Source organism: Cloeon dipterum, chromosome 4 (assembly GCF_949628265.1).
Source record: "Cloeon dipterum chromosome 4, ieCloDipt1.1, whole genome shotgun sequence".
NCBI lineage: Eukaryota > Metazoa > Arthropoda > Insecta > Ephemeroptera > Baetidae > Cloeon > Cloeon dipterum.
In genome coordinates, this window is record NC_088789.1 from 16,738,149 (window position 1) to 16,754,603 (window position 16,455).

At 38.9% G+C, this 16,455-nt stretch overlaps 1 protein-coding gene across 1 annotated transcript; it reads left to right on the top strand.

The window, feature by feature from the left end:
* The first annotated feature begins 15,092 nt into the window (after positions 1 to 15,092).
* LOC135942685 (tetraspanin-9-like) lies at positions 15,093 to 16,223 on the top strand. The gene is made up of 6 exons (XM_065488944.1): positions 15,093 to 15,239; positions 15,304 to 15,384; positions 15,452 to 15,556; positions 15,616 to 15,783; positions 15,837 to 16,019; positions 16,088 to 16,223. Exons 1-6 carry the CDS (start codon positions 15,189 to 15,191, stop codon positions 16,160 to 16,162), a joined length of 663 nt encoding a protein of 220 aa, XP_065345016.1. The 5' UTR covers positions 15,093 to 15,188; the 3' UTR covers positions 16,163 to 16,223.
* Positions 16,224 to 16,455: the final 232 nt, after the last annotated feature.

Sequence of the window (16,455 nt, forward strand, 5' to 3'; positions counted from 1 at the left end):
TTTTCAGAGTCGTCTCACAGACTGTTGTATAATATGCCATGAGTCGCGCAGCCGTCTCATCGTCATGCAGCTCCCTTTACTGCGCCGATTTTTTCAAGACGCTGAGCCTAATTACGCGTACGTGGAGTACTTTATCTGTCTGTGGGTGTAAAATGAGAGGGCCGCTGCCGCCGCCGCCCGTCCGCCCTCCCCGTCCCGTCAGCATAATCACCGCGCGCGCATCCAAACATTACACCGCGCCGCCACCGAATGGGTTCAGCCCGAGCGCATTATTTTTACTGTGTCTGCTGCACATCTGGAAGGCAGAGCTAACTGACTGGTCTTCGCTTGGAAAACACTTGCAAGCACGCACTCACCCCCGAAAAAATCTCCCCCGTCCGACACGGAGACAATTTTAGCTCCGGGATCACCCGCGAAAGGTGACCTCCTAGATTTGTCTCTGTCTGGGCGCAAAAGCTTAAGACTTTTTTTTTAAAATTAGTCATTAAAAGTTGTATACAGCCCAAATTAAAATGTCTGTTAAAAGTAAAATAGATACACAAACAAATTTCATATTTGTTTTTTAATTAATTAAATATTTGTTCAATTATCTAACGGTTTTAATTGATGTCAGTACCAGAAATACCTTTATGTAAATTAGAAGTGTAATTAAAAATATAGTGAGAGTAAATGAAAATTGCTGAGCTTTTTAAAATTACAGATAACAGCTTTTGAATATATATATACTTTGAAAAACTGGATTTTCTCCTTTGAACGATTATTATATTACATTCTGGTTAAGTAAGTGTTTATTATGATTTTTAATTCTTGGGTTTGGGCTGCTACTTAAGGTAAAAAATAAACTGATTGAAGTATATTGACACAGATTAAGAGCTTTTAAGTGCTAATTGAGCTAATTGTAAATTAAATGAATGGCTCAAGTGAATTTTCCTTTTGCAATTGAATAATTTGAAGAGGTATAAAAAGAATTATAACTTGGTGAATCAGCCGCTAACTCATGCGAAACACGCTTGGCATTTTTGCTCCAGACACGCAAATTTCACACAGAAATCGAGCCCTAGTTAAACACACAAGCATGCACACGCAGTTGCCGGGCATGTAATTTGAATACAGCGTGCACACATGGACAGGTGTTAAGCCCGAAATACGTAAACACATCATTTTATATATATAACAAGCTGGCGAAAGTAAGCGTAATGTAGAGGCGGGCTGGAAAATTCGATCGGCGATTTTCGACCAAAAAACGCGGCATATGCGGTGCCCGGGAGTCTGGTTACACATTTTGCTGGACCATTTTCATTTGCAGGCCTCCCCAGCAACGCAATCTCGACACGAGATGATATAATATTGCACACATGTTGGGCCCACCAAGCAAGGTCTGCGCGCATCTCCTGCTACCCCAAGAAGAAAAATCAAAGCAGCAGACTTGCCGTTTGGTTCGGCATTCCCACGACACACACACACATACAGACTCCCCCACTTTATGAGGACCAGCAGCTCCTCAACACAAGACACAGGCGGCGAGCGTATGAATGTAAATACGGCCCTCACGCTATCCTCTGTCCGTCATCCGGACGCTCGTGCACATTTACACGAGGTTACTGAGAAAGATTCAGCGCCCGTGGCCAAATCTTTCTTTGGGAACCGCAGAATCTCAATTTTTGGCCCTTCCCCGGGAAAAGCGTGCTCACGCTTATATACATTGATTAATTTTATTCGTAAAGCTGGAGTTCTTAAAAATAGATTGAATTTCAGCTTGCCCGCCACTATTTCTGCCTGCATCTTTTTGCAACGTCCGGCGGATGGTTTGAGCTAACGTGGAGTAATAAAATTCGTCCGTGTTTGTGCTGCACCAAGCGAGCACATGAGGTCGAGTGTTGACGCCTCAAATGATGATGCTGATGGACATTCTGCCAGGGTCGAGATAAAATGAAGACCTAGTTTTTTTGTTCACTTTGACGTCTGATTTAAACAGCGTGATCGTTTGATGAAATTCATTTTGAGGACAGACATTTTAAATTACATTAATTTTTGGATTGAAACATGGATTTTAATCACATTTAAGAACATTATTGGAATCTATTATCTAGCAATTTGCTTAACTGCATTCATGGTCCACACATGATCAGAATTGATATAATTAAATCCTCCCTGCGTATTAATTTCAAGAATTCCCCATTTGAAAGGTCCAGAGTCAATAAAATATGAGGAGCAGTGCTATAATAAAACTGACCTGGTCGGTGAAAAGGGAAATTCTTGTTTTATGTCCTTGAAAAGGATTAAAATCAGCATCCCTTTCTCACAAATTATATAATCAAATTGTAAAATCGGACATCCCCATCATGGATTGCGAACTTTTTCTTCCAACTTTTACTTTTCAATTTTGATTGATCTTAGCGCAGGCCCGGGGTGTTGAAAAGCTCTTGAGTTACTTCTAGAGGACTGAATTTATTTGATTATTATTATTAAAATGAGAAGTATATAACTAGAGAGTAGTCAATTTGCATAGCAATCTGTGTTATTTCCTAAATGTTTCTTCTAATCTCCCTTTTTCCATATATTAACTTAAAAAATCATTTATAGTTTTTATGCTGCTCGAAAATTTAACTATTTTGCAGTTTTAAATTGCGAACGCAACGGCACAAGATCATAAACCAATTACCAGAAACCAAACTTTTCAACACGGCTGAAAATCGTGGAGTGCACATCAGCTGAATAAATTTCTCCCGGTTTTCTTCTGCGAACATCATTATTTCAATGGAACATCGTGATTTACTGACAAAAAGCCTGACTCATGCGTATTTTAGCAATTCCACGTTTTGGCAGTTTAATTGAAAAAGGCAGCCTGCTTCTGGCACGCCTGTTACCGCGACACCTTTTAAGCGAAAATTTTAGACATCAGCCGCCTGAATATGAAACCTTAGAGTGAATTAATTACATGCCCACGCTGCGGTTTGGCTCGTAGGATATCTTTCGCTTGACCGCGGCGAGAAGAGACTTAAGGTGCAACTTTTCTCGGCTTAATTCGTCCGACCCGAATTTGCATAATTCCCTCCAGCTCCTTCTGTTGTTTTATCTGCGGCCTATCAGCAGCGAAATTTGTTTGCTTGCCAACAAACCGCTGCTCACCTCTCAGTGTGTGTGTTGTGTATCTCGGCGGCAGTCATCCATCAAAAATTTATACGTGTATTTTTCGCCGCGGCGTGCTGTCTTCTTTCACCTGTTCAGAAAATCATGAAATCCGCGAGCGCAAAATATACACAAAAGCTTTTCGAGCATTTTTCTCCGCAGAGAGCGGACGAGCGCGTGGAAGCATAAATTTTTTATTGCCGTTTTGGCGCTCCATTTTTAGCATCTGACACTACAGTATAATTCATCAGGCGGCTGTAAAATAAAAACAAAGTGTCTCGAGAAAACATAAGATATTAATGTTTTTGATATCCTTCTCTCAGGTTTCCTTGCAGGTTCGAATTTTGTGCTGAAACGCGCGGTCGATCGCCCCGGGTCATCCAAGCACGCGTTTGGCGTCAAATTGGTTGGCAGGAAATTGCGTTTTTTGCTTAAAACGATCTCGCACAGGAGACGGAAAACGGCCGTAAAATCGGCAATAGTGTTCATTAACGGCCACTTCTGGGAAACTGGAGCGTCCAATATTTGAGGAATAAAAGCGTAGGATATCCTTGGCGAAAAACTGGTGCAGCCAGTTTGTTAATTTTGTTTTTCTCGAAATTCGCGGCAAATGTGCGTCTTTTGAATCGACAGACAGTTGCTTCCTTTCACTCGATTCATGCAAATGTCTTTGATACACATATCATATTAGTTAAACGGTATATAATTTTGACATTCTGCACCTGATCAAATCGGCATGTCATCGCATTTTCTTCGAGCCACCGCACGCACCTTTCCTCGCCACAAAAAAGTGATCCCAAAGGCTGAACATGCAAGTTTACAACGATTCAAAGCGATCAAATATACATAATTACCTTGTAACATGCAAGAACTAGAAATACATCTGGTCTTTTTTATAGTAAAATAAAAAATATAAATTTTTGATTTAATAATTATTTTAAAACGTTTGATTTTAAACTAAAATAATTTTTTAAACTTTATAATAATTTTTAATAATATGCATGGCATTTGCCGCAAAGAATTTGTAAATCTCGACGACTTTTTTTATAAAGATTTTCATGCAATTTCTTGATTCAAATACCGACGTTCTGGTTTTACAGAGAATAAGTTGATAACGATCGACTATAAAGTTACTTAAATTCTCACGATTTGTGAATGAAAATATCTATTAGACACCATAAAGGTGTACAACAGACATGTATATCACGATTTGTACTTGTTTTATGGTCTGAACATCATATTAGCAGACGCTGAAAAAATAAATAATTTATTAATTTTGGCATATCCCTAATGAGCATCTCTACATATGAAAAATTTAACTTAAATGATTCCTAAGAATGAAAGGGAAATTGGGTCGTTGGAGTGACAGTTCAGCGTCTCGGAATGTCGTTTGCGCGCGTGCAGGACATAAAATAATTGCTGACCCTCCGCGTCCGCATCGACGGGCGAGTCACACCTCAGCTAATTAAAGGTGAATTTCCATTCTGCGTCTAGTGTGTGTATAAATTGTTTAATGACAGAGTACCGAGAAGAAGTGGGCTTAATGAGACTATCCACGGCCGGCGTTTTCTCGATATGGGCGCTGGAAACAATGGAAACGGACCGGCGAAATAATACAATAATGAGAGTGCAGCGCAGCAGCGTGTGTGTGCCTGCCTGCGTGTATATGACGGGCGAGTCACTTCTTTCTCTCTATTCACTTTTGTGTGCCGCGCGTACATTGAGTAGGAAGAATCAAACGAGGTGTGCCGTGACCTGGGTCAGCTTTTATGAAGCCCAAGGAGGAGTACACACACAACTCACCCAACAGAGCAAAAATAATCACACTTGTATCCTTGAGGTGCAGTCCGAATTAGCTTTTCCCCCTTTCATTTTTATTTTAGACTTGCAAATTGCTTCAAAACAGGTTTGTTGACGTGCAGTTTAAAATGCAACAATTCTACAGGGTTGAGTATTAATAAGTAATTAATTGCGCAATAGATTTTCTCAATCTGATAGGTTTTATAGCAATCTTCTCAGTTCATCTCATTTTCCTCCCATCTAAACACCTAATACTGAGCATTTTAAGAGCGTCGAAACATATTTGAAACAGTTTGGATATCCCCAATACCACCTGAAAATAGCCACCCAGAATTAATTTTCCACGGAGAGTAGATCCATTCAGTTTTTCTTATGTTTAATTATATTTAACAATCATGTTTATTCCCACTTTAAAAAATAATAATAAAACAGTGAATAAAAGCACCGCTTCTGGCAAACAGCGTGATTGAAATTTACTGACAAGGAGAGCAAAGCCGAAGTGGCCAATTGTATATTATGTATACTACTTTTAAATATCATTTAATCAAATTCAGTAGTGCAATCAAAAGTTACTAACACACTAAAAATACAGATGAATTTTTAGTTCTTTATAAAGATAGAAAAACTCTGTTTAAAAAATAAGCCAAAAGGCGCATCCCTGCTAGCGACTTTTTTCAATGGAAGGACAGGATTCGAATCAGAAAAATATTTCATATAAAATAATTTTTTTAAATTATTCATTGCAGTTAAAAGTTATATCTTCACGTCCATTCCGTTTCTCGTGCATCTTAAATATTCAGCAGAAAAATTCCGTTGCTTTCCATAGACTGTTGAGCATATATAAAGGCTAGAATGTTTTTAAATCAAAAATTACCATTGAGGAAATATTCATATATGAACGAAACAATAAACAGTAAATCTTTCCGCCATAGTTCTCAAATATACGCACGCGACCATCTGGCAGCGGGCACAGCAAACACAGATATAAAGTAGCATGGTTAACGATCATGATGTTGGTTTAAAACGAACAATGTGCAAATCTAATTTATCTCTGCGCGGCGAGCATATTTAATATTTATTGTTGTTCGCTCTTGTGCATTATTTCCTCAATGCGCCGCAAGATCAAATGAGAGAAGTTTTGTTTTCTTGGCTGCAGCATCATGGTGGTAATTCTGCTGCTTAAGATGATTATGATGTAGAGTTAATTACTAGCCTTCTCTCTCTTCTCGCACAGTCTCTCTCGTCCTCTCCCTCAGCTTTGTGTGCAATAATATTAAAGAGTTAGCAGCGAGAGCGAGAGAGAAAGAAGAAAACCCATTCTTCTGAGCCGTCTTTGTGCTTTTGCTCTGCTGCTGTCTCTCTTGATGCTGGAACAGCCGCCTCGCCGATGCTGCTTATCTTTTCATGCACAACTCGAGTACACAGGGGATAAGATGAGCGCGGTGTTTAAGCAGTAGTTGGCTCCTCCACCCACCTCTGATTACAATTTAGACGAGTAGTGGTTTGCACTCGGGCTCTTACTTTTCATTTCAAGATGTATTTTACTATCCTGACAACTATGAGTTATTTGGACATCACGAGACGGTTGATGATTTTTTGTATTTAAATTATCGATTTTATTTTTTATTTTTCATCGTTAGAATTTAAGCGCCCAGATTAAAGATATAATTCATGTTCGAAATAAGCTCTTTTGAAGCTCAAATTTACTTAAGGTTTTATACATCTCATCGGGAGGAAAAATTTAAAATAAATTTAAATATTGAGCCGTCTTTTTTATAAACCAGCACTCCGGGCTCTATTTTTGTCTTGTCATGTTTGAATTTCAAATATTTTACACCGGATTTTTGCAACGGAGTCTGAAGATTTTACAGTTTCCCGGCTGCAAGTCGTTGAACCGCTCACCTCTCACCTTTGCCAAACACGCAAGAATTGACATACCAACAGTGAACTTTTATTTGCAGTGATTGATGAGTCCCAAAAGTGACCATTACTAACTAAACGTGTCGCCCCACGACCGCTGCCTCACTTGAATCGGTAAGCGAATAAGAAAATGCATCGAGCGGATGAAAAAGCGAGAATCGTCCATCACTCGGGCGCTGTTGGTTTGCTGTGTGTGTGTGTGTGTGTGTGTGTGTGTGTGTGTGTGTGTGTGTGTGTGTGTGTGTGTTTTCACAGCAAAACTCGGCGTGCGGTGTTGTGTGCAGAAATGATGCAGCACAAATTCTGATCAAGCGTGGCTAAACGGATGGATTGCATTATGTTGCTGGCTGAGACATAAAAAATCCGTTACGCCAGTCGTGATCTCTATGGATGGATACTCCCTCGTAATAATATAATATGCCGGCGCGCGGTTCTGCAGCTGCTGCCCCATTTATATTATCACTTGAAAAAACAGCACTCGGCCGGCATTCCATCAGACACGTCCTCCTGTCTAATCTGATCCCGCCGACTTTCTAATTCCCTAGCAGCAGCCTGTTCATCCCGTGTAATGTCATTTGGAAATCTCCAAAATGGCCAATACAATCAGGCATTTCCCGTATTCTCCTCCCGAACGTTTCACATTTCGCCATTATTGTATTTGAACAGAGAGTTGCCTATTTTTTATTCCAAACGAAAGTTGAGAAATAACTGCGTTGATTCATCAGTTATATTTTCTAATCATTGCAGTTGTCATAAATTGATTGATTAACGTTTTAATAAAAAGAGGAATTTGCATATTATTTCATAATAATAATAATGCTTGTGGCGGCTCCGCTTGCTTGCTCGTTGGTGATGTTCGCTGGGCTGTTTTCTGTTTTTGTTTGCGAGAACAAAAGCGGCACAAAGCGCCAGGTAGACGCATGCAGAGGACAGAGACACGGTGCGTTGGTTATCACGGCGGCGCCGAGACTTTTTAATAATTAGACACTGCCATCCGCATTTTTATCCCATTACGAGCCGGCTATTGTTCTTGCCTTGGTACGTACAAATGTGCGGCGCAGATAAGCGCGCGGGCAGAAAGAGTTGGCTGACGAGCAGCTGACAGCTGCGCGCATGGACCGAATCTCACCCTGATATCTCCCACTCGCCCCCAAAAAGCATACATATACATACAGCGATACTGATAACACGGCGTGGACTTTTCCGAAAAGCTCTGCAACCTTTCCGGCTCAACTTCAACACGCGGTGGCCACTATTAATTTCACATCGCATAAATATAGAATAAATCCCAAAAATATGTTTAGTGATAAGGGTATAGCGCTGAAGAAGAGATCTCTCGGCTTTTGTTTTTATTTGTTTAGTAACAAAAATCAAATATAATTGTAATTATGGCCGAATATAACTGGTCAGAGCACTAAATTGGCATTAAGGTCAAGCAAACTCAACGAAATTTACACCAGAAATCAGTCTTTACAATTGGATTGCGTCATAGACCCCGCCAAAATATTAATTTTGTGGTTTTTACTGAAATATTTTGGAAAACCTTGAAACCCCAGTTTCTTTTCTCCGTGGTGCAATTTCATAAATAAGCTGTGTTTTGGATTCCCCTCGCCAAGCCCGATCAAATTATAAAAACAAATTTGATGTCCTAGGTCAAGGTCACAGGCCAACTATTAATTTTCGTTTCTAATTAACAATTTAGAAATGAGCTTGGACTTATTGTGTGAAAATTTAGAGGGGTTCTTAATTGTATTTAAATTTTTCACTTCGAAACTTCAAAACACAATTTTACTATTACTTTTATCGTGTTTTACAAATGTTAACTCCAAATTTCAGGTAGAAACCATCAAATATGCAAAAAATACACTTCGTTAGACTCGCGTCTCTATCAACCCTGACCAGCTGAAGAGTTAAGGGGGTACAAACAATAAATCTGAATACTCGTCGATATAGAGTTTGATAAATAAACTGAGACTGGTAGTAATTTTGATTAACAAATTTCAACCAAAAGGTCAACCTTTTGGGGAAAGACGTTTAAAAATACGAATTTCTGAGGGTTTTAGCCCACTTCATATTTAAAGAAAGGTTTTTGCAGGTTTAAAAGTGTTTATTCTATATGATATTAAATTTTGCTTGAAATTACTTATTATATATTGTGCTCATACATCTATATGGTTTCACAACTCTCCCGAGGAAACTCTTTTGTCAAGCCTTGTGGTTTAGTTGCTATTTTGTTCATGACAGTCTTTTATTATACTTGCGTTTTCTATATCTCTAGATAAATCCGCTTAAAATAAATTTTGAATCAATTTTATGGACTCGTAGTTCAATTTTACAAGGTTAAGAAGGTTCCAACAAAAGAGATAAAGGTGTCGGTCAATAATGGAACAATTTCCAAACAGTTATATCTTTTTGTGCTCCAATAAATATCCCCTTTTTGTGTTGCGCGAGCAGCTCGCTGTGAAAATACGTGCGTATCTCTTTTTCCCTGCTTATTGATGGCCAGAACATGATCCTCCAATATTACACACGCTGCACTAATTCTTTGTACCGCTCGCGCACCCATATAGATCCACGCAGGACGGTTTTTTCCGATCCCCTGGCCGACAATGCCACTTTTTCACGTCGCACAATCATAATGAAGCCCGGCTGGATGACTTTTTTGTGTCGGTTGTTATTCCACTATGCATCTGTGTGTGTGTGAGCTCGCCGCGTCCTCCCTTCTCTCTCTCGCGCTTATAATAAATATACATGTGTGCGTGTGGGGTCACTTTTCCTTGACGCATGCATTAACGCGCGTAAAAAACGCCGTGAGAACTCCATTTTTTATGTCGGCGGCGCGATAAAAAATCTGCCCATTATATTACATCAAGTGTGGAGAGCGAGCGCAGGGGTCACGCAGGAAAGGCTATCGCCGCCGCTGCTTTGCTTTTTATAAGTGAATTATGCGTAATCTGTGTCCCCCGTGGGGTCCACAGTCGGCGATTTGGGGCAGGAGCAGCACTTATTCAATAGCATTGTTCGCTTTAAATGCATGCCTTTGAAGTGAGTGCTGGAGAGTGCGATCGATCTAACAAATTTAATGCAATCGATCATTCAGTGATTGTGAGAGGTATCCGCAGATTTCACTTTTTTATAGTCAGTTGACAAATTTGTTTTATATTATCTCACGTTTTTACTGCTGAAAATAACTAGCCGTTTTGTTCATAAAAACATTCATTAATTTTTTCCATTTTTTAACCATCCGCTCAGCACATCCAGTGGTCTATGAGCTCATCCGATAACACCGCCGAGTGAAATTTATTGTCTTTTAAGTATAAAAAACCTCGTTGCATCAAGGAGTTATTTAATTAAATAGAGGTGAAAAATATCTGTGAAAAAATTAGTGGTTTTTATATAATTATCTTTTTAAATGATGTAAAATTTCCGATCATAGCCCGCAAACGAATCTATGGAAGAAACATTAGACAGTAAAACTTTTGAAGAACATTAGAAAAGTAAATAAATCTCTAGATTAAATGAGCTGAGATTATCAGTTCAATAATTTTTTCGAATACTGGATCGTTCAAGATTTTTGACTCCGTCAAAACATTTATTTTCGTATTTAAACATTTTAATATTTTCCTAACAAGTTGCATAACTTTTATACACGTATAAGCAAGCGATATTAAATTTAACTTTAAAATAAAAAATCAGATAAAAATCAGTAAAAAAAATAATCATGATAAAAAAACTAGAGCGCCAACTGTAGAAAAGTGCATCCTCATCCTTGCGCAATTCAAAAATCAATAGCATTTTACAGTTAGCTTCCCTACTTTTTCGTGTATTCATCGCGATATTTCCTCAATGCTTTGCGTGTCCGAACCTTAACCTCAGAGATGATGAGAACTGGCAGCATCAAAAGCACCCTCCAATTCACCCCGCCATACCTGTTGTCTGCGTGATTGGTCAGGGGAAGTTCTTGCGGTTTTTTATCCCGCACTGATGTAGCTTGTTCGCTTTTTTAGTCGGTAAAAAAATCTGGCTGCTGCGTCCATTGACAAATGCATAAAAACTCTCCCTAGATATGCAGAAAAAATGCGTGAGAAAGTTTTCCAGCTTAAAATGCAAAAGATATTCGTGAAATGCCAAAAAAGCTCCCTGATTTTGTATATATGCAGAAAACGATCATATGGTGATTAAAAAAATCGTATATTTTTTTTACATACCAGAAAAGGCGGTTTTCCGTCAAAAAACTGAACGTTGCATGCGATAGAAACCATTGTTGAATAATCTTTTGATTTACAGCTTCCTTCCTACTCTGATAACGAGCATGAATCACTTATTGTTGTTGCAAACGTTTACTCAAGAGCGTTAGCGAATGTTCAGTGCCATACGCTAAAGCTCGTGAGTGCCGTTTGTGCGTCATACGAACGCAATACGAGACGCAAAGGGATGTTCCATAATGGATTCGCTTACTAAAAAACCCGTGAAATGGACCACGCTGAGCAGCAATGACCTGACAAAAAATTCTGACGTCAATGTTTATTGTTCGTGATTAATTTTTTGACCTTTTTTAAATGGAATAAAAACATTTCTTAAAATTCCAGATGTTATTGATTGTTCTTAATTTAAAACTTTCAAATAGTTAATGTAGCTCACGCGTTGATTAATATTTAAATTAAAAATACAATTTAAAACCTGCCAATCAGTCTCTTGTTTGTATATTGGATAATTACAGCTTTTAGAACTCTTTATGTTTTAATGAATATTAGCCAACACCAATAATTATTTAAATATTAAAATGTGCACACATTGTAATTTTTCTTCCCCAGGGCAGCGAGTGTGTTTATATGTGTGCGCGTGAAAATTTCTAATTAGCGCAGCGAGCGTGTGCTGCTGCTGGCTGAAAGTTGATTAATCTGCGACCCTTTTGATCGAGTGTGTGTGGCTGGCTTCTGCTGGTTAGCTTATTAGACGGCGCGAGAAGCATTTGTCTGCCCAGCAGCAGCGTGCGGCTGCACTTGGGAAAATTATTAGAGATAAATTTCTCTTCTCTTCACACACACAAGCTGTGCGCGGGGGAATCATTAATTTTTTAATGCAGCGACCAGGTCGGCGGCTTTTTAATGGACTTGCACGCAAAATCACCTTTTGTATTACCCACCGAGACGAGACCCATGCCATTTCGCGTCTTATCCTTTTTATTCCCAGCGCAGCACACGGCCCCTTGTGCGCTGTGCACCATCAATTTAACACCTTTCTCGTGTTCCCGGCCGCGGGATTGTGATAGGACCGAATTAAAAAAAGGCGAGTGAAATTAGCGGCGAAACTGATAAATGAGAAATGATGTAGCATCATCTCCTTCAAACGTTCGCGCGGCTGCCAGAGAGAATTGCTACTGATGCAAGAGAGGGTTTCTTTTATTCCTGCAAACTCTTTATCATTGCAGCCTGCCGTTTTTCAGAGATTGCATTTCACTGGCAGCTTTCGTTAGCTTATAGCTTTGGATTTTAGGGGGAAATAATAAATAAATGAGCACCAATTATTTGTAAAGGACAATCAAATGTTTATTTTTTTAATTACCTTTACAGATTTTCGGCTAAAAAATATTTTAAATTGGTTGAAATCAGACAAAGTCTTAAAGGAAAATTCAGGAAGAAAAAGGTCCTTAAAATTAACATAGCCACATTTCTGTTTGAATTACCTGAATAGCAAATTGAAGTGAAAATCAAGCCACGAAAACAGTAATAAAATTAATGTAAACCAAATTAGTACGATTAGTTAAAGAAGACCGTCAAACTTTGGAAAATCGTGGTTGCTAATGCATAGTTCGGTTTAGGCAAAATTTTCCCTTAGGTCTATATAGCACTGAAAATGTTCGAGAAAGGTTGCTGCAAAAAGTAAGCATTCTTTACAAATGGTGAGGACCGTATCCCATTTGAAATCTTATTTTATTTCGCTGCAATAGAGGTTCTCCCAAAAAGAGTCATGCACCGTTAGATAGATCTCGACGAGAGAAATTGAAATCTAACTAAGAAAATAGGTCAAGAGCTGTACATTTTGGAGTAAACTGGCAAAATTTGAATTTTATGTATCAAAGTCCTATTTTGATTATTACAAAATGTGGAAAATGATTAAAACTAATAATTTGCTCAACTCGTATTATACAGGCAACAATTTTAAAATTAAATTTTCAAAGCACCTGTACACGATACTCTTCTAAATTGGTTGGGGCTTGTATGGATTAAAAAAATTGAAAATTAAATTTATGCCAGTATTTTTGTCCTGCATGATTTTTAATATAAAATAAATAGAAATGAAATGAAACATTCACCTCATTATTTGACAAGTTGATCCAAATGTTTTTTTTAACAGTCTTTTTTAAAGGGTATTATAGTACAAATAGATGCTTGGATTTAAGAGCTGTTCCTTCATCGCACAACAAAATATCAATCCTAAATCCTTACAGCTACGCAATAAGAAAAGTTGGAGCGGAAGAGGTGGAATTTCGAATTTTCATTGGCGAGGCCGCCGCCTCCTCATCCGCCTCACTCAGCTCTTTAGCTCGACTCTCCTTTGTCCGAAGCGAATTTTTTCCCTGTGACCCACAGCGGGTGACCGCTAAAAGCAGCGGCAACAGCATCTGCGCGCTGCAGCTCTTTACCCCAATCACTTTTTATATAAAACATTTTTTAGAGACGCTCGACTGCCGCTCTCACCCCTACCTACAGTTTTTTAGCCTCTCTCTCTCTTTCCTTTCATGGATGGGTACTTTTTTCATCTCGCTCGATCAAAAGAGACTAGGGGATTTCTTGTGTGCCTGCCTACCTTTGCATCGGTTTTTTTTATTCACAGAAGGTTTCTCCACACTTATCAAAGGGGCTGGTGAAGCATCAGGGAATGCCGCTTGGGGTAGGACACGTTAGCCAAAAGGTGGACTAGCGGCATAAAAAATTTGGACATTGTCAAAAGACAAGGGTAAAAAATAAGAAGGGGATAGGGGATGAAAGGAAATTGTCTGATGCTGCTGCGTGAGCGCGAGAGGGTTTTTTCTCTATCAGGGATCGCGAGTATAGGCTTGAATTAGAATTTTTTCACCGCGCACAACAAACAGGTCACATGAGACTTTTGCAATCGCCATAGATGCAGCGCAGCTCTTTCAAAAGGTCGTGGGAGATGGAGAAAAAACTAGCCGAGAGCCGAGCTGCTGTGATTATAGAGGAGTGAACCGGATAAAGATCCTTTTATGAAGAACTTCATGAAATATACAACAGATTTTGATATAAAATCGCGTCTGCTTAGGTCCAAGACGCGTTTGGAGGAAAGGAGAGAAAATAAATGTGCGGAGCGGAGAAAAGAAGTTGGAAGCTCGGTCCTGTCAGTCTGTACCTCTAGGCGACTCAAAATTATATGCCTCGACACCGCAACCTTTTTCTTCGGCCCTGATAGTAAAAATGAGAAATATACGAGCTTTTAATATACTCACAGGCGCATGCAGGAATTAATTTTTTATCTTCACCAATACCTGAAGAAATAAAGATAAATTCTTGTAAATTTATATTCGCATGCCTGCAGCTTCATGAAAATATTAATCAACTTTATTTTTAAATAAATAAATGGCAAAAAATTCTTGCATGCCTCAAATCTGGTGCAAACAACGTGTGTTGACAACCCTCTTGAGCTGCGTTTGGTCTATATTTGACACATAAAAGCATCCCGCTTATTGCACTTATGGTGTCAATTTCAAAAGTGTTTGCCGACAAAATGCAGCATCACTCGTGATGTGTTTGCACACATGCAGTGCGCGGCACTTTCAGGGACGAATCTTGGAAATCTTGTGTTGAAAGAGATTTATATAATTTTTTCAGATAATGGTGATTGGAATGGCCCAAAAATTATACAATAATTTGATTTTTAACGTTCACAGGTTTAAAAAAAAGTATGCGATAAAAAGATATAAAAATTTGTTGGCAAGAAATGCAGCAATCTCTTCTGTCCTTTCAAGGTCACGTGATTTCTTTTTTTTTCGAGACAAATAAACACGTTACAACAGCAGCAAGTTCTTTATGATATCAATTTTTGAGGATTTCGTTTGGATTAACAGGAACAAAAATGACGCAACAATATCGAACATAAGCTAAAGGATAAAGAGGCATCTCTAATCTTGCCCCTTTATGATTTTTGCTTACACATACACTGATGCATCAACGAAATACGCAAACGCACGTTAATCACTGATAACAAAACTCAACGCTGGCCATATAATATTTTGAGCGCGCAGAGCAGGAGTCATTTGCCGCAGAAACTTGTCGGAGGGAACTCTTTTTGAAATTTGTCACTTGTCTAACTCATATACCATGAAGGCTTTGCCAAAATCAGTTCCACTCGCTCTCTGCGTAGTATTGAGTGTAAGTAAAATGAATTTTATCATGGTAAATTATAACAGTGATTATATCGAGTCATTTTCACCAGGCGTGTGCGATTATTGAAATAGTCATCGGAGCAGTGGCTTTTGGAACCATGTACTCCCTAGAGATTTTCGAGCCACTTGAGGTAAAGGAGTATTTTCTGCATCCAAAATATCCTATTATCATTTATGTAAAAAATCCAAATAATTTAGAATCGGGCAGCATTGATAGTCTTGATGACTTCTGGTGTCCTTACCCTTATTTGCTCGGCCATCGGCATTGTAGGTTTCATGAAGAACAGAAAGCTACTTCTTGTGGTGAGTATGATATATATTCACTGGCAAGAAGAAATATATTACCTTCCCAAAATTTCTAGTACATTGCTGTGGCTTGTGCCAGCATCATTTTGCAAGTTGCAGGATTCAGTGTCGCTTTCCATTCCAACGTTATTTCCGAAGCTGCTGGACTTCTCGTCAGACTAAGAGTTCTTTACGACTTCAATGAGCCGACTGTGGTGCGTTTGTGGGACGATATGCAAAAGAGTGTAAATCTTCATAAATTTTAATTGAATAAAAATTAAAAATATGATTCAAATAGCTTCAATGTTGTGGATTCGTTGACCCATCGGAATGGAACTCCTATCCAGATTCTTGCTGCTTGGATGGAGATTGCACAGCACAAACCGTATTTTCAGACTCCTGTCTCACTGTTACGGAGTTCTACTTCTTTGATTTGACCCAGGGAGTGGCTGGACTCTCCGCTGCAATGACTATCTTGCAGGTGAGTTGGGATTGAATTAGCTTAAGCATGTACTGATAATTTTAAATTATTATCTGATAACTTTGCAGCTCATCCTCGGTGGGATTGCTGTTATAGCGTCACGCCAAAATTCCTCTTCTGTGTCTAAACCTGATTCTAATTGAATGTATAGGAAAATTATTATAATGTTCAAGTTTAATAAAAGACTATAGTTCACGCTTAAAATTCTTGTTTCTTTTGCAAGAATAAATGTCACGCAGCACTGCACCTGTCCTTGCAACGGACGCGGCTTTATTTTAAGGTGACAACCGCTTTTTACGATTTCGCCTCCTCAGAGGGTGGTTGCGGCGGACACGCGTTATGCGGTTACACATTCACTTTACTCTCTTTCCACTCTGCATCTCCATAAACACACTGGCGCAGAGAGGCAGGGGTGCATAAGAGCTGATGCTGAAAA

What these genes read in the sequence shown, in the direction of transcription:
- LOC135942685 (XM_065488944.1), top strand. Translation starts at nt 15,189, where the DNA reads ATGAAGGCTTTGCCAAAATCAGTTCCACTCGCTCTCTGCGTAGTATTG. An exon ending in ACAGAAAGCTACTTCTTGTG is followed by an intron (nt 15,557 to 15,615) that starts GTGAGTATGATA and finishes CAAAATTTCTAG; the next exon opens with TACATTGCTGTGGCTTGTGC. An exon ending in GGGACGATATGCAAAAGAGT is followed by an intron (nt 15,784 to 15,836) that starts GTAAATCTTCAT and finishes TGATTCAAATAG; the next exon opens with CTTCAATGTTGTGGATTCGT.